This window comes from Delphinus delphis, chromosome 11 (assembly GCF_949987515.2).
Source record: "Delphinus delphis chromosome 11, mDelDel1.2, whole genome shotgun sequence".
Classification (NCBI taxonomy): domain Eukaryota; kingdom Metazoa; phylum Chordata; class Mammalia; order Artiodactyla; family Delphinidae; genus Delphinus; species Delphinus delphis.
This window is the reverse complement of record NC_082693.1, coordinates 2,337,701-2,364,445: the sequence shown is the minus strand read 5'-3', so window position 1 is coordinate 2,364,445 and position 26,745 is coordinate 2,337,701. Positions and strand designations below refer to the sequence as shown.

Below are 26,745 nucleotides of genomic sequence, written 5' to 3'. Positions count from 1 at the left end.
TCGTGTCCTTGTTTTATAAATGCAGACACTGAGGCTTGAGGATTTTGTCATTAATTAAAGCTCATTCAACTGGTTAATGGCAGAGATCCAAGGTTTTCTGACTCCTGTGCTCTTCTCCACTTGCCGTATTTGCTGTGATGGGAAGAGAAAGAGTAAGGGAGAGGGAGAGACTTTAGCAGAAGGTACATAAGTGTGATTCTAGGTTCTTCTTTCACCAACAGGGATATTAAGTATAAAAATGGTCTTATTTAACACGACAGGGATTTTTCAGAGGTCAAGTCTGTGGTGGAGGATGAAGGAGGGGTGGGGCGTCTGTATGGGTGGGACTTCAGCCCCCTCACTCTACCTTTAGCCAGATTGAAACAGAGCTTGAAAGCACTCTTTTTGGGTATTTTCTATAACTTCATTTCATTTGCTCTTCCCTTTTCCTAAGAAAAGTCCTGTCCCCGCCCCCCCATCCCCTGCCTTTAAAAAATGTTTTTCCTCAGTCAAGTTTTTAAAACCTCAGAATATAGGACATTATACCTTTGAATGTTATTTGTCTTTCTAAAGATAAGGTATTTTTTCTCATTATCAGCCAGTGTGGTAAGAGATAGCTGTCAGTATTGCTCAGTAGACATTAAACTCCACGATGTATTTGCTAATGTTCTTCCAGGTCTGGGAAGGTCGGTGGCGAGTGATCCCTCATGATGTGCTACCCGACTGGCTCAAGGATAACGACTTCCTCTTGCATGGACACCGGCCCCCGATGCCTTCTTTCCGGGCCTGTTTTAAGAGCATTTTCAGAATACACACTGAGACAGGCAACATCTGGACACATCTCTTAGGTATGTAACAGCAGTGATACAATGTGATCATTCTGTTTCTCCCCCCACCAGTGTAATTGAGGGTAAGGACGGAACTTAAAAAATGTATTTTGGATTTGCCGTTTTTGTTTTCTGGATTTCTAATGATGAAGTTTCTCAGTGGTTGTCTCTGTGGTAGTCCTCGATGACACGATGGTTTTATTATAGCTAGGTTGTATTTCTCTCTACTAGATTTTCAGACATGTCCTTAAACCAGGCAAAGGAAAAGGCACTGTACAGAATGGGTTATAACGTTTTAATGAGCGTGGAGAGGAAGGTAATATTTAATAGAAGTAAGCTGACTTTTGGAAGTCATTACTTAGAATATTCACAGTTCAGTTTCAGTTTGTCTTGAAGTAGAATGTGATCTGTGATATTTCTTTCCATCATGATTGCACATTAAAGAAAGAATGCAGTGGAGGAGAGAACAGTCTTTTCAACAAATGATGTTGGGAAAAACTGAGTAACTATTACGCAAAAGAATGAAGTTGGACTTCTTATTCACACCATGTAGAAAAATTAAGATGGATCAAAGACCTAAACATAAGAGCTAAAACTATGAACCCATTAGGAGAGATCATAGATGTAAATCTTTGTGACCTTGGATTAAGTGACAGTTTCTTAGAATTGACACCTAAAGCATAAGCAACCAAAGAAAAAATAAATTGGACTTGATCGAAATTAAAAACTTGGGACTTTGCTCGTGGTCCAGTGGTTAAGAATCCGCCTTCCAACGCAGGGGACACAGGTTCAATCCCTGGTCGGGGAACTAAAATCCCACATGCTGTGGGGCAACTAAGCCCGCATGCTGCAACTACTGAGCCCACACGCCACAACTAGAGGGAAGCCCGCATGCTGTAACTAAGACCTGACGCAGCCAAATAAGTAAAATACTAAAAAAAATTTTAAACTTCTGGGACTTCCCTGGCGGTACAGTGGTTAAGACTCCACAGTTCCAATGCAGGGGCCATGGGTTCGATCCCTGGTCAGGGAACTAAGATCCCACATGCTGTGCAGCGTGACCAAAAAATTAAAAAAATAAAAACTTCTGTATGTCAAAGGACATTATCAAGAAAGTAAAAAGGTAACCCACAGAATGGGGGAGAATATTTGCAAATCACATATCTGGTAAGGGTCTAGTGAAGAATTCTTACAAATAAACAATAAAAAGACAACTCAGCTTTTAAAATGGGGAAAGCATCGGAATAGACGTACAAGTGGCCAGTGAACACACGAAAGGTGCTCAGCATCCTGGGTCGTTTGAGGGAGGCGCAGTGAGCTGCCGCCTCACAGTCACTAGAATGGCTGCTCTCACGAACATGGAAAATAACGAGTCCTTGCCAGGATGTGGAAAGGCTAGAACTCACGTGCATTGCTGGTGGAAGGTAAAATGGGGCAGCCCACAGAAAATACTTTGGCAGTTCCTCAGAAAGTTAAACAGAGTTACTGGCAATTTTAATTCTAGGTATATATCCAAGAGAATTGAAAACATGTTCACACAAAAATGTGTACATGAATGTTCTTAGCATTATTCATAATAATGCTGAAAGTGGAAACAGCCCATGTATCATCTGACGGGTGAATAAAATGCGGTATAATCCACATAATGGCCATAGAAGGGGTGGACTGCTGATAATGTGCTACAGCACGGGTGGGCCTTGAAAACATGCGAAGTGGAAGGAGCTGGGCACAAAGGCCAAGTATGGTGTGATCCATGTACATGAAATACCCAGGATGGGGAAATCCATAGAGACAGAAAGTAAGTTAGTGGTCGCCTAGGGTTGTCTAGTGGGGAATGGGAGACGGCTGAACAGGTATAGGACTTCTTTTTGGGGTAATGAAAACGTTCTAGAATTAAATGGTGGTGATGATCACACAACCTTGTGAATATACTGAATAGTCTGGCCTGACCCGATTTGATGTGCATTTCTTACCCCGCATTTGATTTCCGCTGTGACTGCAAGTTCCAGACTGCTAGTGCAGTGAGAGCAGAATAGACAGTCAGGTTTGTTGCTGACTTCTGCTCGAGGGTGAATGCTTTATTAAATGGATCGAACAGAAGCACTTAGTCAATGTTTAACTTCTTAATTTCTGTGCCAGTCTTGTGTTAAGTGGCCTTTCCCTAGGCAATAAGAACATGGTATCTCACTGTGAAGAACAGTTTAAAAACTGGTTATGAAATGGCCCAAATGGGCATTTCACTGTCCTTAACTCCCCAATCTGTTGGGCCAACGGGTGAGGACCAGAGAAGCATGAGGTTCCTAGACAGCTATTGGTGGAGAAAAGCTGTATTTCCTAGCAGAGTTTGGAGGTATCAGCATTCACTGCAAAGGAAAATGCAGAACGGGCCTTCAAAACCTGGGCTACAGCATAAATGCCAAAAACTTTATAAATGAAATTTCACATGGGATCTAGAGGTAGAAGTGGGTTTTTCTACTTTTTTAGTTTAATCTTTTTTTTTTAAAACATCTTTATTGGTGTATAATTGCTTTACAATGGTGTGTTAGTTTCCGCTTTATAACACAGTGAATCAGCTATACGTATACATATATCCCCATATCTCTTCCCTCTTGCATCTGCGTCCCACCCTCCCTATCCCACCCCTGTAGGTGGTCACAAAGCACCGAGCTGATCTCCCTCTGCTATGCGGCTGCTTCCCACTAGCTAGCTGTTTTACATTTGGTAGTATAAGTCCCTGCCACTCTCTTCTAGTTTTTTGAGAAGTAGCAGGCAATGTCTATTTTCTTTTTTGGATTAGTAGTAAGTTATTCTGTATACTGAGTTTGTGAAACTGAGGAGCATATGATACCAACAGTATTTGGAGTAGACCAACATTTTGGATAAGGTTCAGTTATTTGGAAAAATTAGGAAAGTTCTCATGGAACTTTCGATTTGGATGTCAGGATTGAAAACATAATCAGTATATAACACTTCAGTGTATCTTCAAAAGGATAATCCTTTCTCTCTTCCCGTACTCTTTCCTAGGTTGCGTATTCTTCCTGTGCCTGGGGATCTTTTATATGTTTCGTCCAAACATCTCCTTTGTGGCCCCCGTGCAAGAGAAGGTGGTCTTTGGATTATTCTTCTTGGGGGCCATTCTCTGCCTTTCTTTTTCGTGGCTCTTCCACACAGTCTACTGCCACTCAGAAGGGGTCTCCCGTGTCTTCTCTAAGTAAGTATCTGCAAAGTCCATATTTGATCAGTGATGTAGAGACCATGGGCTAGGGGAGAACTTCCAGCACAGGTGGCAGAACCCTTGATACCACCCGCTGGGAACTTTGATCGGAACCTGTAGCAGGCAGTACTTTTTGACATTAAATGGATTTTCTTTTTTCTGTCCTAGGCTGGATTACTCTGGCATTGCTCTTCTGATTATGGGAAGCTTCGTCCCTTGGCTTTATTACTCTTTCTACTGTAACCCGCAGCCGTGCTTCATCTACTTGATTGTCATCTGTGTGCTGGGCATCGCAGCCATCATCGTCTCCCAGTGGGACATGTTCGCTACCCCGCAGTACCGGGGGGTGAGAGCAGGTAAGAGCTCGCCGAGGGTCCACGCTGGACCCGCGTCTATTTGCCGGGCTTTGTTAAAGGGTCACCGTTGCCCAAGCATTACGTGAAGTACTTGTGGTGCAAAGATGGAGAAATCACAGTTCCTGTTCTCGAGGGCCTCGTAATGTAGTAGGGGTGTCAGAGTGGAGGGGTGCTGAGCTATTGCAGTTGACGTATTTGGGGCAATACCGTGTACATGAGTTTAGGCCCATACACTGTCCTTATGGCTGTGGCTCCGTAACCTTTGTAAAATAGTGATTCCTCTTTCTCAGCTCAAGGTGTACTTTTTATAGTGATTAGTTCTTTTTTTTGTTGTCATTTTTGTTTTGTTACGTATTTTCATTTTAATTAAAAAATTTTTTTTTTCCTATGTATTTTCATTTTAAAATGTGTAAAAAAAAAGTCTTCACTCCCAACTGATTGTGTTCTAAACCACATATCTTTTCTGATGTAGAGATAAAGAGGCTTTTTGTATTTAGGATAATGCCTGTTTAGTTGGAGATCAGTGGAAAGCCAAAAGCCCCTTCCTGTGTGAGTACTTCCTGTGTGAGGGCCTAGACTGGTGACTGACCCCTCGGAGCCAGGGCTGTGTCTTCAATTTTCTGCCCACCCAGTGTCAAACCCAGTACCTCCTGAGAATGAACAGGAAGTATTAGAAGGAATACTTTTCCTTTCAACCTTTTTGTTTTAAACCATTTTGTATCAAAAAGTCTAAGCCACAGTTTATCTGCAGTTACCTAGAAGGTTAGAAGTTAGAATTAACTTCATGTTAATGAGCACTGTTGTAACTCTGTCCTCTTCCCTTTTGAGGATTTCTTTGAGCACGTGAGCAGTGGTCAGGGTTGGCTGCAAGTGTTACTGAACCAGACCTGGGTCTGCTTGCCGTGCCAGTCTGCTGACACCGGCTTGTGGTGGAGGACAGTGCAGCATTTATATTGTAAGGCGCCAGACGAGGAGTCTGGGGCAGCTAGTGCTCAGAAAACTTGAACTCCCTGATGGTTTGGGGGGAACAGTTTTTCTAGGCAAAATTTGGGGGAGGTCTGCATGGTGTGTGACCTCCCTCTGGTTGATTGATGGGGGGGTAACCGGGTGGTGTTCCAGAAACCTCAGTCGTTGGCCTTCTGGTTGCAGCCAGTCTGGGGTCCCCGTGCTTGTGCTCAGCCTGAAGTCACCATCCTCCACCGGGTGGGCCCCAGTTCCTATAGAAGAGCTCTGAGACATGCATCAGATTGGGTCCCTTGAGGAGGAACTGGACCGTGTGCCCCTTTCCTGCACTGTTGTTCTTGACTGTTCCGCCTTTGCTTCTGCATTCCCTCACTCCTCTAATTAGTGACTGTTGGAATCTGCCCTTGGAACTCAGGAAAGGTCTAGGAGGCTGAAACCTTTTTCCTGCAAATAAGAAATGGGGGACACGGAAGGGCTTTTGTGCCTGGGAGGGCCCCACCAGGTCCTGCTGGGTTTCAGTCCCCCCCTTTCCTGTGATATGCCTCTATCTTGGGGGGAACAGGTATTGGACAAGAAGACAACGTTTTGAATAGAGAGGCTGATAGTGAACTCACAGAGAACTTGGTTTCCCCAGCGGTGCTCAGCTGTGGTGTTCAGCCTGGAGCACGAGAGATGGGAACGCTCCGGCTGAGTGGAGCTGCGTGGCCTGCGGTCTGTGCACATCAGAGGGACCACGTTCCTGAGCCTTTGGCTTTGGGAATGATGGGCACGACCACGAGCAGCCTCCGCTTAGCACGTGGAGGAGAAGCGCAGTGAAGAGATAGGAGCACGATGCTTTCGGGGGGGTGGGGTAGGAAATAGTGAGTCAGCACTGCCCTTGCTCTGCCCTCGGGGATGCCCGTGTCATCTACGAGTGTGCACTCGGCATTGGTGCACAGGTATTGGTGCACATCGGTGGGCGCTTGCTTGTAACATCCAAAGCAAGTAATAGGCACCTTGTTGTTGAGAAAGCTTATTACCAGATGGTGGTTTGTTTGGGAAAGGCCGTTCTTACCTGTGTGTCAGAACGTGGGAGCAGCTCCTGGCTGCTGAGGGACGTCCCTGTGGTGCTTTGTTGACCCACACCCTTCACAGTGGTTTTAGATCCGCGTTACCTTTAACCTTTTTTGGATCGTGACATTTTCTGTTACAACCCTAAACATGTCTTATTTTATATATATACATATATATATAATAATAATAAAACTTGCACAAAATGGCACTTAACCCTCCACTTGACACAGTCTGATTTTTTTTTACATTTTTTATTTTAGTCTAGTTCATTAAAAAAAAAAGGCTCATCCAGACTCAGTTTGTCTCATAACCCAGGTCATATCCAGAAGTTTGAAAAGCACTGCTGTAGAGGGTTTTGAGGGCAGTCGGCCGTGGTGGAGCCTTGCTGACACACTATCTGACCGGTGCTCTGGGGCCCTCTCCCTTCCTCATCCCCACCTCCATCCTTTCCACCCTACTCTCCCCCCAGGAATGTCTGGTGCCTCAAAGGGAAGATGAAGTGTGTAAAACTGCTCTGTACTGTGTCTTTAAAGTATCTGTGTATCTGTGTCTTTAAAGAAGCAGCCTTTGGGGGTGCTTTGAGCAAACCCCTAGAGCTGTCTGTTTCTAAAACACTCAGCAGGGTAATTCCAGACCCCTTGAATACTGCTGACTTGTTAAGCTAAGCCTTTCTCAGCAGGAGGCTCTTTGCATTTGTAAATAGATCTCCTTTTTAGAACTTAGATGTGCTGTCTTGCCTGTCAGAATCACAGAGTTTGAAGAACCTTCATTTTCCTTTTGACCAAAAAGCTGATGTTGTTGCATTCTGCTGTGAAGTATTCAGTTTACAGAATCACTGGTACCGTGCCAAAGTTCTCCTTCCTCGTTTTCACTGTGTTCTTACGATTCCCAGGAGTGTTCTTGGGCCTTGGCCTGAGTGGCGTCATTCCCACCTTGCATTATGTCATCTCGGAGGGCTTCCTGAAGGCCGCCACCATAGGGCAGATCGGCTGGTTGATGCTGATGGCCAGCCTGTATATCACGGGAGCAGCCCTGTACGCTGCCCGCATCCCCGAGCGCTTCTTTCCCGGCAAGTGTGACATCTGGGTGAGTATGGTCAGGGGTGGTCAGTGTCTATCCGTCCATCTGCTAGTGGGTTATTGGCAGACGGGGAAGTGGAATAATTGAGGAAGGTTCAGACTCAGAATCCAGATATGTGTATCCTAGCCCTCAGTCTCCCTCATGATTTGTCTCTCTCTGGACAGTAAGTACAGTACTGACTAGTGTTTATTGGTAACTGACATGCGGTGGTGCCTGGCACAGAGCTGAGGGAGCACTTTACAGGGACGGCCTCGTCAGATACACTGGCCCCGTAAAGTGTAACAGCTGCTATCAGTGCCTTCACTCGACAGCTTGGGAAATGAGGGTTCGGGAGATTAGGTAACTCCTTATCCAGCACCTCTGCCTATTAGATGGCACGAGTGGAATTTCAGTCTGTGCTCCTGTGCCCTATACTGTGTGGCATGGCAGGTCTTCTAGTCCCTCTTCGTCTGGTTTCCTCGTGTATGAGATGAGGGTGACAGACCAGGTTTTTACCAAGGTCCTTTTTGATACCAAAATTCAGTGATTTGTAATGAGGGACTGATACACGTGTTTGGCTGGAAGAGGAGGTAGGATAACTAGATGTGGTTAATGGTAAGAAAGGAGGAGAGAAGGGGCAGAAAATACAATGGGCCAATAGACAGACACTCTTGTAACTGAAGGTGGCCTGAGGCCTGTCAACAGTGCGGTGCTGCCTGAGGTGGGATCTGACCTTCCGGGATTCTGCTCCTCAGGCAGCTACTGATGATCACAAACTGAGCTGGTCCTCTGTCTCTTCAAAGCTTACTATTCATATAAAAGAAAATGCTAACTTAGGTCATCTTTGGAACTTCAAATGATCAAATTTATCTTTCTGAGATTGCCTCATCATGGTTTTGACACTGATATGGAGAAATTTTCACACCCCTCCCCGCCTTTTTGGAAAATGCATCCCCTTTGGTTTCCTGGGAAGTATTTCTTCGGAAGTGGCTTGTGGATCCGTCTAGTTGACACTTCTGAAATCAATGTCTTTCCCTTGATAATTAGTTTTGCCATTTTTCATGTTGAGACTATAATGAGAGAATAGTGTAAGTTTTGAAGTGATACTTGGTACACTGAGCAATAACCCCCTTTGATATGAACTAGCATTCAACAGAACGAGTTAAATCAGAACCATCACATGCTTGTAGACCAGCCTCTGACTTGAGAAGGAAGTAGAAGGCCCTGCTTTCCTAGTCCTTTTAAAATAATAATAATAATAATAAATAAATACATTTATTTATTTATTTTTGGCTGCGTTGGGTCTTTGTTGCTGCGCGCGGGCTTTCTCTAGTTGCGGCGAGCGGGGGCTACTCTTCATTGCAGTGCACGGGCTTCTCATTACAGTGGCTTCTCTTGTTGCAGAGCACGGGCTCTAGGTGCGTGGGCTCAGTAGTTGTGGCGCATGGGCTTAGTTCCTCCGCGGCATGTGGGATCTTCCCGGACCAGGGCTCGAACCCGTGTCCCCTGCATTGGCAGGTGGATTCTTAACCACTGCGCCAGCAGGGAAGCCTCCCTCTACTAGTCTTTTGATGTCGTATCTTCATGTAATTCTGGCGTCTTAGAGCTGAAGGAAACTCTAGCCAGCAGGTATTTTGACCCTCTACCCCATCCTGGAAGTCCCTTTGTTTCCTAGGAGAGCAGCATATAAATGATGTCCTAGTCCATGACAGCAGTGAGGGAAACACCCCTGTGTCTGACTGTCGCCCGCTGCTCGGCATCACGGGGTCCTCAGGGCTTTGTGCCCTGTTGGCAGCACCTGCCCCGAGTCCGCCAAGTCCCCAGTGTCAGGCACGCATGTGTTCATGTCTCGAGCTTAGGGCTGCAGCTTGATTTCTGTGGGGACAGCTGGCCTTCAACTCAGCAGAATGTGATATGCCTGCTGCATGCTCCGAGGTCTGTGGATGCCTGGAATCTGAGCTGTGGCATCCACTCCCGCCCCCTGCTCAGCGTAAATGATCTTCAGGACCTTCTGCCAACGTTTAACAATGTGTCTCTCTCCCCCCACACCCCGCCCTGCTCCAGTTCCACTCCCATCAGCTCTTCCACATCTTCGTGGTGGCCGGCGCTTTCGTTCACTTCCACGGTGTCTCGAACCTCCAGGAGTTCCGCTTCATGATCGGCGGAGGCTGCAGTGAAGAAGATGCACTGTGATACCTGCCGGTGCCCGGGGACTGTGACCCTTAACCAGGGCCTGCGGTGCCTGCAGGCCCCCTCACTGGCCGGTGACGCCAGTACCGGAGGAGCCCCGAACCCTGGCAGCCTCGTGGGCTTTGTGATGCCCCAGGGCTCCAGGTGGTCTGCGACTGGGAAGAGAAAACAAAAATAAATCCCACCTCAGAGGTGGAGAAGAGGAGAGACGACCCAAACCCTGCCTTGTTCTTGGGTCTGCTGCGTGAGGGCACTGTGAGACCCGGGCAAGCTGGCTTCTGATCCGTGTCCTGCTTCTTCGTAGATGTTGGGACAGTTTAGCTGGAGGCTCATTCTTCTCCCTCCTCTCTCCTGAAAACAGTAACGCAAACCAGTTTCGGTGAACATTTATATCCTATAAGGGGGGGGTGTGCTTTTGGGAGAACAAAGAAATTAATGTAAATAAGATTTCTAACTTACTGTTTAAATAAAAATTTATATAAATGTTTAAAACATAGGGGTAGGGGAGGGAGGGACGATTTTTGTATAGAATGAAACATGCAAGTACCACACACTGTTTCAATTTTGCACAAGCGACGGCAGGATGATCAGGTGACAGCCCCAGAATGTATAATGCCTTGTGCACCAGGGTGCCTTCTGAAGGCTGGCATACCTTGGGCCCTGGTGGGGCAAGCCTACGGCCCAGCCCGGCAGTCGCATGGCCGCTCTCGCACCTGAGAGCCCTCGGGAGCCCCGAGGTGGACGGGAGCAGCGTGCGTTTTCTCAGTGGAAACAGCGCGTGAAAGGCTAACGGGATGTGTTAGATCAAGGCTCTAGTGACTGTGTCATTAGAGCCGCCTACTTGGGAAGGTCACTTAGGCTGGCAGAGGGGCGGTGGGGGGGGCACTGTTGGCACAGGGGCCCATCGCAGCCCTTCCTGCGTCCTCTTCAACTTGGTGGCGACTCGGCTGGCTGCCAGGGGTGGGGCGGGGGTGAGAGTGTTCCGTGTCCTTGCTGTGGAGCTCTGGACCACCCTGTACGTTTTCCTCCATGAAACTACCCTTCCTCCTCCCGGGAATAAAAATCGACCTTTCCTGGCATCATAGTTCCTGGCATGGAGCCAGCCACAGAGGGATTCCAGGTGCCCCTGACACATTCACGTGGGTGAGAGGGTTTGCCTGTGGTGCTGTCCTGGTGCCCCTGGTGGCAGGTGCATCACCTCTCCACAAACAGGAAAGCCAGCGGCATGCCCCTAAAGCAGAGCCCACTGCCCCACCAGCGCCTGAGTGGCCAGCACCCCAGGACCCCACTTCTCAGGGCTAGTGTGGTGGCGAGTCTCACAAGGAAATGCTGTGTTGTTGCCACGGGGTCTGGCCGGATCCTGGAAGCTGTTGAGTCTTTGACGAGCTGCTCGAAGTGAAAAAGGCTGCTCATGTCCCAGAGGTGCCCTGTTAGGGTGTCAGAAGGTGGTAGGGGAGGGTCTGGCTCCCGGAATCCTGACCTGGGCTCATGGGAGGGCCATCAGAATAACCCTTGAGTCCAGTTTCTTACTCTCAGCCAGGATTTCAGGCGGTTAAACTACATCCTCGGGGTGGCGGAGACTAGCAGTGAACATCGAGTCCCCGAGCGTGGGGGTCGGCAGCCTCCAGGGGGTGTTTGGGGGTATGGGAAGGGTCTCCTATTAATTCAGTATGGGGTTTTTCCTTGGTTATACTTTCTCGCCCCTTCCAATCTCCAGCAAAAGCTGGGAGCCAGGAAGAAAGAATCCATTGAAGAACTTGCGAAGAACTTACGAGAGTTTTGATTCTGAGTGAGGTCACTGCCCTGGGTGCCGGGTGGGCTCAGCGAAAGACTCAGTGGGTGAGCTGGTGCCGTGCCGGCAGAAGGACGAGCGGTGTCACTCCCGTGGGGAAGCCCAGCCCAGCAGGACGGGCCCACCTGGGAGGAAGCACACTTCGCTTCATGAAGCAGCAGCACATATCAGAAGCCACACTTGCTCTTCGGTCACGCACCTCGGGGGACAGGGCGTGTGTCTGCACAGCCCTGTGACGCCACCAACAGAAGCGGCAGTCCAGGGCCCGGTCGCCCCACACTGCAAAGGAGGAGCGGAATCTGGCTCAACATAGCACAAACCCTTAGGAAAATGAAGCTGACACCACTCAAGACGTCCTCCAGTAGCAGCCGCCGCTCGCTCTGGGGAGCGTGGCGGCGTGTACGCCCATCCACGGGTGTGTCTGCAGCTCCTACCCCGCCGTTCGCGCACGTCTCAGCTCGCTGAGAACTCTCACAGGTTGGCGCCTGGATGCCTTACTCTCAGCAGGCAGAGGCTTGCTTGCTCTGTGCAGATTTTAATTTTCTTTTTGGGTCCTAGGCTGGTTAGGACCGCTAACAGCTTCATCCTTTCACCATTAAATAGTGGCCTTTTCGGTATTTTCCCCCTTACCGTTTATAAGTTGCTGAAGCCACAAAGCACAATTTTGGGGATCGTAGAGGGTTGGGATTCCAGAAAGGCATTTATGTGATGGTTCCATTCACCATGGGATTTCCCTACTTGCTGTATTGCTCACCTTCTAATAAAAAGAACCAAATGGAATATGAACTTTGTTGTTACTGCCTCAACTTTCCTGTCCATAGCTTTTGGTACTTCTTACTTGAAGCCTGAACTTAGTCACTGAAGCTTAAATTTTCGGAAATGTCCCAGTCTGAGTGCTGAAGACCATTCTGAAAAAGCTCTCCGTGGACTAACTTTTCCACAAGTTAAGATCTTGTGGAATTATTAATAGAATTCTTTGGCCACTAGGGGTAGTTTCTATACTGAATAGGGTATCTGAGGACATTTAGGGGGTGTATGTACTCAGTTGGGCCACCAATTGTTTGAAAGTTACACCGTATACTGTCACTTCCACATATAACGTTGAGGGTTTGTGCAAGTTGAAAATTCTCGCGATTTTAGATAGCCTTGTAATTTGTGTATTTTGCGTTTCCATTGAATTTTCTTAATGTGTTCTAAGGCAGGCAGGATAGTAATGAGTTAATAAAGATGGTGCAGTTTAAAAAACAAAGTGCTTACGCCCAACTCAGATTTTCCCAGCCTTCATGCTTTCATCATAACTGGGGGTACCAGGTGTAGAATGGAGGGGAGAGCTAGCTCTAAGGGGCAGTTCTTAATTTATTGTTAAAGTTAGAAAAATACTCCCTAAGGAGTGCCTCATGCAGAGGGATCTGTTAAAGGCCTCAATGCCTCATCCCACCGAATGCAGCACCCTCCGAACACGTCTGTGTTGTTTCACTCTTGTTTTATAGGTGAGGAGGCTACAGGGGTAGGTCTGACGCCCATGCCCGCGTTCTTTACACGAAGAAGAACACCGGATTAAAGGGTCTCATGTATATTGACCCGAAGGTTGGGCGTTTGTTAGCCTTTCCATGTAATTCGAGAAAAGAGAGGAAATCCCAACCCCTTTGCCTTAGGTAAATTTAGTATTTTCAGGGGGATTTCCAGTATTTGGATGAATTCTCACTTTAAATGTAGAAATAACTTGAGGGTTTTTGCGTAGGTCACCCGGGAATGGGAACTGGTGGCATCCTGTTCTTGGTGACAGTCCTCGAGGCCTACAGACACCCCCTGGTTTTCCCTAGTCCTTTGCTGAGCTGGAAGGCTTTCTCAGCCATGTCCGTGGCCTTGGAAAGGAAGTGGATAGGGATGTGTTTGAATCTGGGCCGATGGTTGCTAGCGCTCTGCGGCCTGGAGACGGCTCCAGGTGCCATTGCTTCCGAATCACCCCAGGAATAATCCCTGGTCTCCAGAGGGGTCTGCTCAGCACGGAGCACTGACCCCGGTCCCTGTGTCCCACTGGAGGGATTTTCCCACCTTCAGCTGCCTGCCTTGGGGCAAACAAGTCCAGTCCAGCTCTACCTTCTGCAGTGATGGCAGATGTCCAGCCACGCGGGAGGGAAGGCCTCTCACTGCTGCCCTGGCCTGGGGACAGCGCCCGGGCCTGCTGGGACCCGGACCTGCTTTCTCACCTGTGAGCCCAGCTCCCCGAGGTCAATATCTCTCAGATGAGCCACAGGGATTGGCTAGCGTCTTTGCCAACCTCTTGCTCTCATTCCTCCTCCGTGTTTGCTTCTTTGACTTCGAGAGGTGTCTGCTCCCTTGCCCTCCCAAACCGAAACTCCACGTGGCATTGTGAAGCGGTGGTTGGAGCCTTTTACCTGACAGCAGCACTTCCACTAAAATACACACATTACTAGGCAGGCTTAGGAGTTAGTATATCCCTGCCCTGAGGAAGGCACTGGCAGTACCTTGCGCGCTCGGTCTCCCACGAGGTGACGGTGTTTATAGGAATAGGGATTTCAGGACTCTGTGCCCAGAATCTTGCCATCGACTAAATGGCTTTGGTTTTAACTTTGTTCCTCAGAAATCAGGTGATGGCTCTTTAGCTTGAGCCAGGCTGCCCCCTGCTGTCCTTTGGGGGTGGTTAGAACCATAGTGTATCGAACGGTTTTTGCTTCCGTTGGTTCTGAAAGGGAGTTCAGGCCTTACAGTCCACTCCTGGCCATGCGGAGACGGGGCTGAAGCAGACGAGGCCAGGAGTTACCCCAGCACTTCCTAAGTTTGGTTTTCATTTATTTAATTTTTACATTAATAAATTATTTATTTTTTTAAGTTTATTTATTTTTGGCTGCATTGGGTCTTCACTGCTGCACACGGGCTTTCTTTAATTGTGGTGAGCGGGGGCTACTCTTCTCTGCCGTGTGCAGGCTTCTCATTGCAGTGGCTTCTCGTTTCAGAGCACAGGCTCTAGGCGCGTGGGCTTTGGTAGTTGTGGCTCACGGGCTCTAGAGCTCAGGCTCAGTAGTTGTGGCGCACGGGCTTATTTGCTCCGCGGCATGTGGGATCTTCTCAGACCAGGGCTTGAACCCATGTCCTGTGCATTGGCAGGCGGATGCTTAACCACTGTGCCACCAGGGAAGTCCCTCATTTTTGGCTGCATTGGGTCTTCGTTGCGGCGCGCAGGCTTTCTCTAGTTGTGGCGAGCCGGGGCTACTCTTCGTTGCGGTGCGTGGGCTTCTCTTTGTGGCGTCTTCTTTTGTTGTGGAGTACGGGCTGTAGCTGCGCAGGCTTCAGTAGTTGTGGCACACGGGCTCAGTAGTTGCAGCGTGAGGGCTCTAGGGCATGCCTAAGCTTGGTTTTTAAATTATGTGGCCGGGACTTCCCTGGTGGTTCAATGGATAAGACTCTGTGTTCCCAATGCAGGGGGCTTTGGTTCGATCCCTGGTCGGGGAACTAGATCCTGCATGCATGCTGCAACTAAGAGTTCGCATGCCACAGCTAAGAAGTCTGCATGCCACCACTAAAGATCCCGTGTGCTGCCACTAAGACCTGGCGCAGCCTAAATAAATAAATAAATATTAAAAAAAATTACCTGGCCAAGATAGTTGATAAATTTGCCTGAAAAGGCTCTCCTTGGTTGGGTGGGGAATGGGACGCTGTCCTGGAGAGAGGCTGGCGGTCAGGGTCTGGGCTTGTACTGTTGCTGCAGAAGGATGCAGGGTAGCCAGGGGCCCCAGCATGGAGGGGCTGTTGCCACGAGGTCTCTGTGACACCAAGTGGGGAGCTGGGCTGCAGCAGCCAAGGGGGCGGGAGACGGGCCCGCCGCTGCCTCCTCGCCCACCTGCACCAGGTGGGCACCTGTGACCTCGCCTGTTGTTCTTGACATCCAAATGGTCATTTCTCCAGGCTCTCCGCCACGAAACAGGATGCTCTGATAGATGAGAGTAGGTGACATGTAACTAGTGCTGACTGCAGGCCACACAGTTTCAGGCTCAGTATATGAGCCTCACGTTCACGCCTCACAATACTCTTCCGATAACTTGGAGCCAGGTTTCAGCTCCGAGCCTGGGTTTCCTGTTCTAGGAGCGAATAGGACCCACGGCAGAGGGTGGTTGTACGGGTTGGATGAGTTGGTGCCTGTTACTTCCACGGTGCGTTCAGCTCTCCAAGCACTGTTCTGCCTCGCAAACTGGCTGCTGAGCGAGCCGGCCTTGGCCCTCACCTTCTCTGAGGCTCCAGTTCAGCTGTCACTGGGCCACTGGTGCCCACCTCACAGGTAGATACGGGGAACGTGACAGCAGTGAGAGTAACGTGTCCTCACGTGGAAGGCGCTTCACGAACGTCATCGTGTGTTTGAAGGAGTTGGCGAGGCTGTTTGCTGGTGGGAAGCTTGCACGTGCGAGTGGGGGGGGCTGGGAGGGGGTCCCCAGAGGCCCAGCGCACATGGTCCTTGCTCGTCATGGGGCTGGGCTGGACCTCCTCCTGGGAGGCCGGTTAAACTCAGAGATCGGAGGCCACCCTAGAGTTTCTGCACTGTTCCGCCTTTAGTGTTGCTCCCACAGTGGGGACTGTGGTCCCTGGGGAGCCGGCTCTACGGGGGAGGAAGTCCCGGCACCGAGACCCTGAGGGAGGGGTACCCAGATGTGTCTCCCTTCCCACTGGAGTCCGCTTTGCAAATGGCAGTGTTCCCCAAAGTTCCAACCCCAGGGACACAGTCAGGTAGTCTCTCTTGTAGGTCAGTGGCCAGAAAAAGGCCAGCCTGGGACCTGGACCTCCTGGGGGCCTGGCGCTCTCAGGAGCCCCCTGACCACGCCACCGTGAAGACCCCTCTTTTTCCTGGGACCCCTCGGCTTGGGTGCAGCTGTCCCTGCCACCTCCCCTGACTTCGCATCCTCTTCCGAGGCAGCAGCTGTATAGCTTATCCTACTGGCTTTTTCTTAGAAGGATGTGAACACTAGGGCTTTGGAAAGATGTTTTTAATAGCAACAGTTTGTGGACATCATGCGTGGCCATGTTCATGTAAAGGACCCTGCCTTTTCTCTGTCTCTCTCTGTCTCCTGTCTCTCTGTCTCTCACGCACACGCACATACACGCACGCACACACACACACACACACACATTTTTTGAGCTACACCTGGGAGGCTGAGCTGGTCCCCCATCAGGCATCTCACCCTAGGGCAGATGTGTTTCCCGTGGGGCCCGTTCCTGCCCTCCTCCCCTTTCTGCTGTTGGCCTCATTCCTCTCCTCTTTCTCAGTACGTTTAAGTCCTTGGATTCTACTGAAGACCAACCAGATTCATTAGGAAGAGCTGCCCCTTTCTTTGGCTGGGTCTGGACTTCTGGGGAATAGACGGAACAAAACTCTTTTGTCTTGGTCCAAATTGAGTTCACGCTGGACTCCAAAGAGAAGGTAGGAGGGCAGGGAGGCTGCCCATTGAGACGCGGGGTGGACGGTACCAAGCACCCGGAAGATCTCTGGGAGTGATTTCTGGTTCCGTCCAGCAATCTCGGGGGCAGGGGACCATCAGCCCAAGACTGGATGAGCATGGACCTGGGTGAGAACCTAAGTGTAGAGCGCTGGACCCCACTTCAGCTGCTGACTCTTTACAATGTCTCTGGAAGGGTCACCTTGTCAAAACCGGCCGGCCGGAGCAGGTGTCACCGCAGCAGCTGGGGCAGCAGTACCCAGGCACCCAGAGGCAGCAGGAACAGGGGGAGTGAGGCTGAGGTGTCCGAGGTGCCGCCACAGTCCTGGGCATTCTCCTGTGAACCCAGAGCATTCACGATGGGGTGACCGCCCCAGGCAGAGGTGGCCGGGGGTCTGGAGAGGGATCGCTGGGGCCAACTAATAGGGGCCAAGGGGCTGGGGAGAGAGGGAAGTTCCAGCAGGCGGAGGGAATACTGCCCCCTTTCTTAGACCCCTGCCTTCTAGGGGAGGGCAGAGGCTGCTCACTCAGCCCCAGAGCTGGACTCGAGCCTTCTCGCTGGCCCCAGCCTTGGAGGGGCTGTGGGCTCATCCTCTTAGAAGGGCTTCAGAGAAGCCCTGGACTCTGGGAGCACCTTGGGTGTGGAGGCAGCCATGTCCAGCAGGGACGGCCCCATGTACAAGGAGCCCAGCTACGTGGTGGGTGCACAGGGCCCGTCACCAGCGGTATTACGTGCCTAACGGTTTCCTCCTACTTGCTTGGACCACGTGGAGCTGAGTGCAGTGAGGGCCGTACGGAGAGGCTGTGTTATGACGCACTGAGGGCCCCGACCCTGGGAGGTGCGGCTCGCCTTGTAAAACACCCCGGGTCCCTCCCGCTGACTTAGTATCAGAATGACACGGGGCCCAGCGTGAATGCACACGTGTGGGTGCCCTCACAGCTGCATCCACGTGTCCAGACGCGCTCACATCTGAAGGGCACAAGCTCAGGGCTGAGGGTTTGGGGGTGGAGCCCCCCCCCCCCGCCCCTACCTCTGGATGGAAGGCGTGGCAGGCATCCGGTCGCCGGCGGAGCTTCCGGGAGCGCATCTTGTCACACTTGACCGTGGCGTTATGTGCAGAACTCCCTGTTAAGGTGAACACACCTGCCGACGGAGCTGGTACTGGAGACTCTGGGGGCCGAGCTCTGGAAGAACTGACCTCTGGTGGGACCAGCTGCCTTGGAAGTGGCTTCCGGGGTCAGAAGCAGCACCGGGGCCCCGGGGAGGGGGGAGGACAGGTAGCGATGCTCTTGGGGGAGGGGTGGTGTTGGTGGCAAAAGGGAGGCTGGCCTCTGCCTCTCAAAATCTGAGCCCCTCAGTGTCATGTCCTACCCGGCACCCCTCCCTCGCCCGTACATGCTGGAGGGTCGGGAGGATATATTTGACCTCCATAGGCTCCTGCAGGACTGGCGGGAAGACGCTGCAGTCACAGGCGGGGTCCGTCACCAGGAGGAGAAGGTTGCTGGAGGGAATCTGTTGCATCACGAACGTCCTGCGGCAGAGAGGTGGCTTGTGGAGGTTCCTGCAGCAGCTGGGCCCTGGGCTTGTAGGGGAGGCTCTTTTGGAGGCGGGTGTGAGGAGGGGCCGGGTCAGCCCGGGGGGGCGGGGGGCAGCCCGGGAACCGTCCCAGCAACCGATGGGCTGCATGGCTTATTTTCCCCACGAGCCTTTGCAGCTGCTCTGCTCCTTTCCTAGCAGATTGGAAGTGAGGAAGCCCAAACATCTGCGGGGGAGGGGACAGGAGCTGCTGTTGACACACATGGGGACAGCAAGTCAGGACTGTCCCAAGCAAACAGGGCTGCGCGGCCGCCCCTGCTCCGGGCGGGGATGCAGTGCTCGCGCCGGGCCGTGAGGTGGTCCCACAGTCCCACACGCCGCCTGGAGGGCAGGGAGCGCAGGTGCAAGCCAGTCGTGGTCCCTCGCTCGGCCAGTGCGTTGGCGACAGCCACCGCTCGGCCTCTGCTATGGGGTGGAGGACTTCCTACATGCACGTGCACACACTCACACGTGGACACGCACATGCATACATACACATGTGCACACAGGCACACGTATATATTTAACCTTCACCGCGCCGTATGAGGTTGGTATTATCCGTGTTTTGCAGGTGGGAAAACTGAAGCCAGAAGCGGGTTGAGTAACGCGCCCGAGGCCACACAGCCCCTCTTAAATCAAGGTCGTCTGCTCTGAGGACTTGGCTTTACCCACACTGCTCATGTGTCCGCACTGCCAGCCTCTGAGATAAGTGTACAAATAACAATATTCCCGAGAAACTGGCTGCGGTGATGGTAGAATCCCTCCCTCCAGCACAGCCTAGGGGAGACCATAGCCTCGGGGTCAGGACAGAACCTCCTGGGGGGGGGCGGCCCGGGGTCCAGGTGAGAGTCAGCGGGCCAGCACTTTCAGCCAGGCCTCCCTTCCTCCCTGGGTCAGGGCCTGGCGGAGCTGGGGGACCAGCGACCTCCCCTCGGGAGTGGGACCCAGGGATGGAAGTGCCAGGTGCCCCAGCCACTCCCAGGAGCATCCCGGGGCCTCTCAGTCCTCTGTGTGGACGGACGTCTAAGGGAGAGCTGGCGCCCCTTCCTCGAGCCTGCCCTGGCCTCGGGCCGCCTCTCCGTCCCCGGCCAGCCCCGCACTTGGTGCCCTGGGCGCGCGGCCTGTGGTCTCTGCTCTGAGCCTCGCCCGCGGGTATCCCTCCCCCGTCCCGCTCAGCCCCTCTCACTTCTGGCAGCCCCCGCACTCCACGATGCCGTTGGCCCCCCGGATGGCCGTCTCGTGCACGAACGCGGGGTAGGTGGTGTCGCAGGGCTGCAGCACGTCCTGCTTCTTGTGCTTGTGGGCTGCGGGGACACGGAGAGGGCGTGGATTCAGGGGTGCCTCGGCCACAGCTGCGGGGATGGGCTTTGACGCCCCGGGCAGTGCGGTCACCGCGCCAGGAGTGAGACACCCGTCCACTGGCAGGTGGCTCCCGGCCAGGACTTGGGGCCGGGGAGGGGAGTGGCTGCGTGTGGGTGACGCGCTTGGGGACCCTTGGGGATACCCGTCTCTCTCCTCACCATCAGCAGTGACGTCCAGGGGCTGAGAGGAGGGCAGGGGCTGGGGGGGGCCCTGGGAGACGGCAGCCCTTCGTCCTCTCCCCCCTCCCTCCGTGCAGGGGGGAAGCTCCTGGACAAGCCCTGGGTCTGCCCCCGCCCCCTGCCCCCGTGGCTACTTGGAGAGCCAGGCGGGGGCCCTGCGCCCAGCTTCCTGGGCTCCTCAGTGGGGCCTGTGTGGTCCCTCGAGTCGGCCCAGAAAGGACTCAGCTAACCCAGGGCAAAGGCCTGGCAGCCGCCCCGGACGGCCCACGCCCACCCCTGGGGGAGCCCACGTCCACCCCTGGGGGAGCCCACGTCCACCCCTGGGGGAGCAGACCCCGCTCGCCCGCGAGGGGCCACGGCCTCGGGACCACGCAGATTTCCTCCTGGCGCTGTAAGCGCTCTCAGACCAGGAGAGGGCTGGGGTGCTGCATTTCCCTGGGGCAGGGCTGCGCTTGCGTGGGATGAGCTCTGGGCTACACCCACACCCCGAAGGAGCAGGGCTGTAAGTTGGGAGGGGCCTTTGGAGTCAGGGGGTCCAGATGGAGGGAACTTCCCGGGACAGCGCCCAGCCCAGCACCCAGCTGCTTGGCCGCCCTACTTACAGTGATGGAAGACGGCCTTGGCTGCCCAGGACCCGTGCACGGCGTGGGGTGGTGATGATATCAAACAGGTGGTGATGTCACATGTGGGCGTGATGTCACACGGGATGAATGACATCACGTGGGATGGATGATGTCACACGAGGTGGATGATGTCACACGGGGTGAATGACGTCACGTGGGATGGATGATGTCACGTGGATTGGTGGCACCCGGGATGGTGTGACGTCACACAGGGGTGAGGGAAGGTGATGAGAGAAGCCGACAGGACAGATGTGAGCGGTGGACTCCGGAGCCCCCGCCCCTCCCCCTGAGGTGACGGTTTCCAGGTGGAGGCTGGAACAACACTCACCCTCGGCCCCGCTGTCCCCACGCCAGGAGCCCCAGGCGCTCCACTCCAGCAGGAGCCTGTCAGGCACAAGTGAATCTTGGAGACCTGCTTGCCCTCTCCAGTGGGGCCCCAAGCTGTCTGCCTCTCGCCCCCAAGACACCCTTGTCCCTGCTGAGGGCTCCTGGTGGCAGCGGCATGTAGGAGGGGCGTCCCATACAGGCCTGGCCGGTTCCACCTGGGGACCTCACCCTCCTCCTTTGGGGTCGTGGGGACCTCGGCAGCTCCCCTCAAAGGGCTCCCTCATAAACCACCCCTGCACAAAGCCCCCCCGCCCCTCACTCACAGCAAGAGCTCGTTCACCAGCCACCTGGTAGCAGTCAGGAGGGCAGCGATGGGCTGGGAGGAGAGGGAACACACCGTGAGCCCCAGGGCCCCCTCGCTCTGCATCATCAGAGACCACACCCCGGGGTCTCCCCCGCCCCTTCCCGGCAGCGGGAGCAGCGGGAAGCTGCGGTTTCTGGGGAATTCCTACTGTAGGGCGGACGATGCCTGTCATCACACTGGGTGGCATCTCTGGGGTCCCTGATGATGTGTGGACGGCACTGGGGGTGAAGGTGGGGAACCAGTCAAGAAAGGGGCTGCAGCCTGTTCCTCTGCCAGAGCAATTGCCCTGAGGCCGCCCAGATAAGACCCTGGTGCGGGGGAGCGGGCTGCATGCGGGGAGCGCTGGGAGAGGACTGAGTGGCCCTGGGGCCCTGGAGAGAAAGGGACAGGCTGGCGTCCGGCGGGGGCGGGGTCTGGGGTGGCACTCACGCTGACCAGGGGCTGGGAGGCGCTGTGGTGGTGGGTCTGAGGTTTGCACATGGCCTGGTAGTCGTACATGGTCACTCTGAAACCAGAAGCAGGGCATGGCAGTCCGGACCTCATCCCCCGCCCCGCCCCGCCCTGGGGGAGTTTGCAGCCAGGTTTTTGGACACCTGGATCCAGGAGGGTGCGTGATCGGCAGGTCAGAAAACGACATTTCTGTTCTTGTCTTTGTGCTTCAAAGACAACGAACGGCAAATCTGGTTTTCCTGCTAAGGGTCACATGACCTCAGCCCCTCTCCCCCCTCCCCGTCCTCCCCCCTCCCCCGCCCCCATCAAGTTCCAGGCTTCAGAAAGGCTGCTTCTGGAGCCCTGTGGGGCTCACTGTGGGTTCTGAGGTCGGGCTCTGAAGTCTGTCTGGTCCATTTAGCATCCGACCCCCCCTCCTCAGTGTGTATTCCGGGGGGGTGTGTGACGCCTGCCCTACTTACCGGCTGAACACCCCCATGCTGAGCAGCTGGGTCATGAGGGCGCCGTCCACCTCCCCCAGGAATCGTCCCATCTGTGAGGGCGAGGAGGGGGGAAAGCAGGATGAGGACATTGCTCTGAGTGCCAGACTTTACCTGTGTTTGGGTTTCCTCTCCAGACGCCCTTGAATCGTGGCCCATCTGACTCCACTCCACCGGCCCTCTCCTGGGACAGCTCCAGCCACGCCTCTCAGTGCTTTTAAATTCTAAGTTGGTGTGAAATCAATCTAGGCGTTGCAATCAGATTTGTTTTTAAAAGGTGCAGAATTCTTTGAACACTTCTGGGTGAATCGCGTGCAGGAAGGTGAAACTTGATTTGTCGTGTGTGTTCTATGCACGTGCATGTGTGTGTGTCTGTGCTACCAGACAGCGAGATCCTGGCGGGCGGATCCCCAGAGGCCATGGTGATTGTTTGCGCATTTGCTGAAGGGCAGAGTGAGGGAAGCGACCAGGGCGAGGCTGAGTGATCTGAGCCTCCTGATCGGGGTGGAACCGAGGCTCCTGGGGAGGCTGGCTCCCTCCCCACGAGCCTGTCCCCCGAGTCTGTCCTGACTCCAGGCTTATTCACCGATATCCCCGCTGTCCAGACCCCTGATTCTGGAAGGGGAGTTTCCTGAGAGTAAGACAAGCTCCTGGACACTGGAGAAAGGTGCCCCCCGTTCAACGTGACCTCCAGGACAGGCTGCCCTGGCAGAGAGCACCCGCCTCTTCTCCGGGAGGGCAGCCCCCACTGGCACCATGGAAGCAACAGGCCTCCCTCCCTGGGCCCCGGGACGGACCTGGCAGAACAGGGAGTGTCACCTGGGCCTTCCGGCACGTGAGCCCAGGTGGCAAGGTGCGTCCAGACCACCGGCAGAGGCCCGGGCAGTGGTCCTTGGACCTCATTACATTCGGGGGGGTGGGGGGAGCTTGCAGTGCAGGTGGTCGCCCACTCCCAGTTTCTGGTTCACTCGGTCTGGGGCGGGGCCTGAGAACTTGCATTTCTATCAATCCCCCAGAGGCTACTGGTCCCCCTACCGCACTCTGAGGCCCAGGGAGGAAAGGGGGAGGGGCAAACGAAGGGGGAGGGGCCAGGTCACGGGCCCTTGAGGCTCTTGGGTGTGTCTGGGGAGGGGGTAGGGGTCTGTGGTGGGAGAGCCTGGACGGGTCACAGTCGCCCAGCCTCCTGGGCCTCAGGGCTCTGTACCCTTCCCCTGCGTGTAGGCTGGACCCAGCGACCTGCTTCTAGTGAACAGAACACGGTCCAAGTGGCGCTGTCCCTTCTGAGAGCCGGTCCCAGGGCACCGCGGCCTCATGCCGCTGACATTCACTGGCTCTCCGCAGCCCAGGAGGCCCCCGGGGCAGCGGGATCTGGCCCTTCGCAGGTCAGGCCCCGCTGATGCCTCATGGAGACCCCGAGCCTGGCCCGCCCGCCGAGCACACCGGCTCCTCACCACAGAGGCTGGGAGATCGTGGGTCTTGGGGTGTAAGCCCTCCAGCTGGGGGTGACTTGTTACAGAGCAACAGGTAAGTGCGGCAGGGCTGTGGAGTGAAGGAGTTTAAAAAAAGCAGAAATGTCTGGATGGCTGGACAGTCAGCGCCCGGCTTCCAGCTCCGTGCTCCGCGGACCTTCAGGCCAGGCCTCACTCTAGTCTCCAGTGTCCACCGAGCACAGGCATCGTGACTTCTGACACAGGGCTGCCCGCACACGCCGTTACCCCCTCCAGCCGTCTCAGAGCCTCACAGCCCAGTCTGGGGTCAGAGCCGTCCAGGGGGAGGAGACCGCCACCCGCAGAGCCCCCAGAGCCCCGGCACCAGCCCCGGAGACTGACGCAGGCCAGGCCTTCTGGGTCCTAATGACCTGGGGCAGGGGCTCGGCGGGAGGATGACCCCTGGCAGACCGGATGCCACACCCGCCAGCCCAGCGAGGACGCCAGCCCCGCCCTACAAATTCTCGGTCCCATCAAAGCCACTGCTCCCGCAGCCTGCTCCCCCTCCCGGGAGGGCTCTTCTAGAACCTCCCCCCCGTTGCGGCTCTACGTGTATCTCTAGGTTCAAAGTTTGCCTCTTCTGCAGCCATGAGCCTTTGGGTTAATAACCTGAACTGGCAGAGCCTCAGTTTGTCCCTCGGGTATAAAATGAGCCTAATAATGTCACCAGAGATGATGGAGGGACGTCCCACCCCTGATGGGGCCTGGTTGGGGGGGAGGGGGCTGTGTGGAAGCCCCTGGAAGGTCCCAACCCTGTGACGAAAATTAGATTTCACTTACGTCCTCTGTTTTACAAAGGATGTGAGGTGCCTTTTGAAACTACACACGGGGTGATAAGATAACGTAATGGCTGAGGACATAAGGGTAAATACTTAGAGAAATATAAGTCTGAGTGACTTTGCTGTCATTGATTGGCTCGCTCCCCACGGCTCTGCGGCACCCGGGCACCCAGACCTGAGAAATCACGCAGCCCCCGCCCTTATTCCAAGAGGGGGAGATGGGCCCAGGCCACCCAACCACACGTCTGATTAGTGGCAAAGCTCCCGCTGGACCACACCCCGTGTCCCTTAGGCTGGAGGCCCCTTGATGCTCCCGGCTCATTTCAAGGCATCGCTTTAGGTGAATGTGTTCAGCATTGGTTCAGGTGTAATTTCTGGCTAAATAAATAACTTGGGGCTCAGCAAATACAAGGCTGTGGCTGTACCTTCTCCTCGGCCGGTCTGGGCACGTGGGGTTCCTGGGTGCGCAGCCGTGCCGTGTGATGGGGAGTGCCACCGTTCACTCCCTTCGCAGCAAAGCCAGGTTGGAGGGTTAGGACAGAATTTCCCACAAGGGAGGTCCAGACGGGAAGCGGGAAGGCCTGGACCCGGCCCCAAGGAGATGGAAGGGTGGGCGCTGTGGCCTGTGTGTCCCCCAGATTCACATGCTGAAACGCCCCCCAGGGCAGAGCCCTCACAGTGGGGTTGGTGCCCTTAGAAAAGAGACCCCAGAGGCCTCCCTGTCCCTCGCGCCAGGAGGGGGCACAGTGAGAGCCCTGCAACCTGGACGGGGCCTACCCCGGCCCCTGGCACCCTGGTCTCGCATCTCCCGCCCCCAGAACTGTGGTTTGTAAGCTGCCCAGTCTGTGGGTTTTGTTACAGCCGCCTGAACGGACTGATGGGAGAGGGGAGAGGCGGAGGGGGTAGGGGGTGGGCAGTAGGAGCGGGTGTAGGACTCTGGGGGAGGCCCCCAGGGCAAGGCTGCAGACAGAAAAGCTGGGGCCTCATCATGTGGACAGCTCCCTGCCAGCAATCGTGGGAGAAGACCCAAGACGTAAGGTTTCCTCTGGGCGTGTGAGTTGAGAAGTCTGGATCTGGGGGTCTTGCGGTGCTGGCTGTGGTTCTAGGAAGAGACTCCATTTTCATCAGACCTTTTCCTCTAGTTGGCCCTGGGCTTTCTCTGACCATCAAGGCCGCTGGGCCTCCCGAGTGCCTTACCTCCTGGGGCCTCTCCGAGATCAGGATGAATCCGTTGTTGTCTATGACGAAGCAGTCCAGGCCCTGGGAAGAGACCCAGAAGGAGGTCAAGGCCAGGCCCTGCCACTGAGCCCCGGCCCCTGCCTGCCCGACCGTGTAGGGAGGCCCTCTGTGTGGAGCCCGGGCTGCAGGGAAGGAGGGGCTGGCCCATCGGGAGGACGCGGGCTGGGGGCTGCTTCCCTCTCCCACCGTATTCCCCCCGTGGGGAGCTCACACTGTCCTGGCAGCTCTCCGGGCACGGACCCTCCGCAGCGCCGCACTGGAGGGAAGAGGGGAACCATGAGCTGTGCACCTGTGTGTGTGGTGTGTGCGTGTGTGTGATGCATCTGTGTGGGGATGGAGTCCACGGCACACCTGTGATGTGTGTGCAGGGGTGTGCCCCATACCCGTTTGGTGAATGCGGTGTGTACTCAAGGGGTATGTGCACGTGTGACGTGTGTGTGTGCTTGTGCGGTGCGCCCGTGGCGCGTGCCTTGCGTGTACACGCGGGGAGTGTGTGCAGGGGGTCCGGGCGCTGAGATGCAGGCAGGGCCTTGCTCGTGGCAGCAGCCAGGTGCACAGGTCGGGAGTCCTCACCCTGAGCGTCCAGCCCCCCCCCCCCCGACCCCTGGCACCCACCTGCCGGGTGGCCGCCCAGAACGTACGCCGCAGGAACTCCATCCTCATCTGCACGCCCACGGCTGCCAGGAGCGGGCCAGGCCAGGCCATGGGGGTGTTTGGGGACGGGGTGGGGGGGTGGAGAGAGAAGACGTCAGATCTGAGTCAGAGGGAGAAGGCCCATGAGCGGGGGAGGGGGGCCACTAGCAGCCTGCAGACTAGCTTCCTGGTGGGGGCAGCGGCGGCTCCGGACCTGCATCCCTGGAGCTCGAGGCAGGCGCCCTGGGAAGGCCGCTCTCCCCTTTCCCACAGAGAGCGAGGCTGGATTTCAGGGCCTCCGTGGGTAGTTACAGCCCCTCCCCCCCGCTCCGCTCCGGCCCCCCAGCCCGATCTGTAAGAGGGCTCC

General features: G+C 54.6%; 2 protein-coding genes across 4 annotated transcripts in view; one reads left to right on the top strand and one right to left on the bottom strand.

Annotated features, from left to right (window-relative positions):
- Positions 1-10,133, top strand: part of ADIPOR2 (adiponectin receptor 2) — a 50,230-nt gene extending 40,097 nt beyond the window's left edge. For all 3 annotated transcript variants that reach the window (XM_060024055.1, XM_060024054.1, XM_060024053.1), the window contains 5 exons: positions 656-827; positions 3,831-4,017; positions 4,189-4,376; positions 7,285-7,478; positions 9,516-10,133. In XM_060024055.1, coding sequence (XP_059880038.1) covers positions 656-827; positions 3,831-4,017; positions 4,189-4,376; positions 7,285-7,478; positions 9,516-9,644 — 870 coding nt within the window. In that variant the 3' untranslated portion in view covers positions 9,645-10,133. The remainder of the gene's footprint in view (positions 1-655; positions 828-3,830; positions 4,018-4,188; positions 4,377-7,284; positions 7,479-9,515) is intronic.
- A 6,514-nt stretch (positions 10,134-16,647) lies between these two features.
- The window catches only part of CACNA2D4 (calcium voltage-gated channel auxiliary subunit alpha2delta 4), a 96,780-nt gene continuing 86,682 nt past the window's right edge, over positions 16,648-26,745 (bottom strand). Inside the window, exons 33-44 of the mRNA XM_060025926.1 lie at positions 26,361-26,422; positions 25,957-26,001; positions 25,704-25,766; positions 22,223-22,293; positions 21,741-21,816; positions 21,271-21,323; positions 20,949-21,004; positions 20,600-20,620; positions 19,643-19,760; positions 18,300-18,412; positions 17,912-17,994; positions 16,648-17,217 (exon numbers count right to left, since the gene is read on the bottom strand). Coding sequence (XP_059881909.1) covers positions 17,113-17,217; positions 17,912-17,994; positions 18,300-18,412; positions 19,643-19,760; positions 20,600-20,620; positions 20,949-21,004; positions 21,271-21,323; positions 21,741-21,816; positions 22,223-22,293; positions 25,704-25,766; positions 25,957-26,001; positions 26,361-26,422 — 866 coding nt within the window. The 3' untranslated portion in view covers positions 16,648-17,112. The remainder of the gene's footprint in view (positions 17,218-17,911; positions 17,995-18,299; positions 18,413-19,642; positions 19,761-20,599; positions 20,621-20,948; positions 21,005-21,270; positions 21,324-21,740; positions 21,817-22,222; positions 22,294-25,703; positions 25,767-25,956; positions 26,002-26,360; positions 26,423-26,745) is intronic.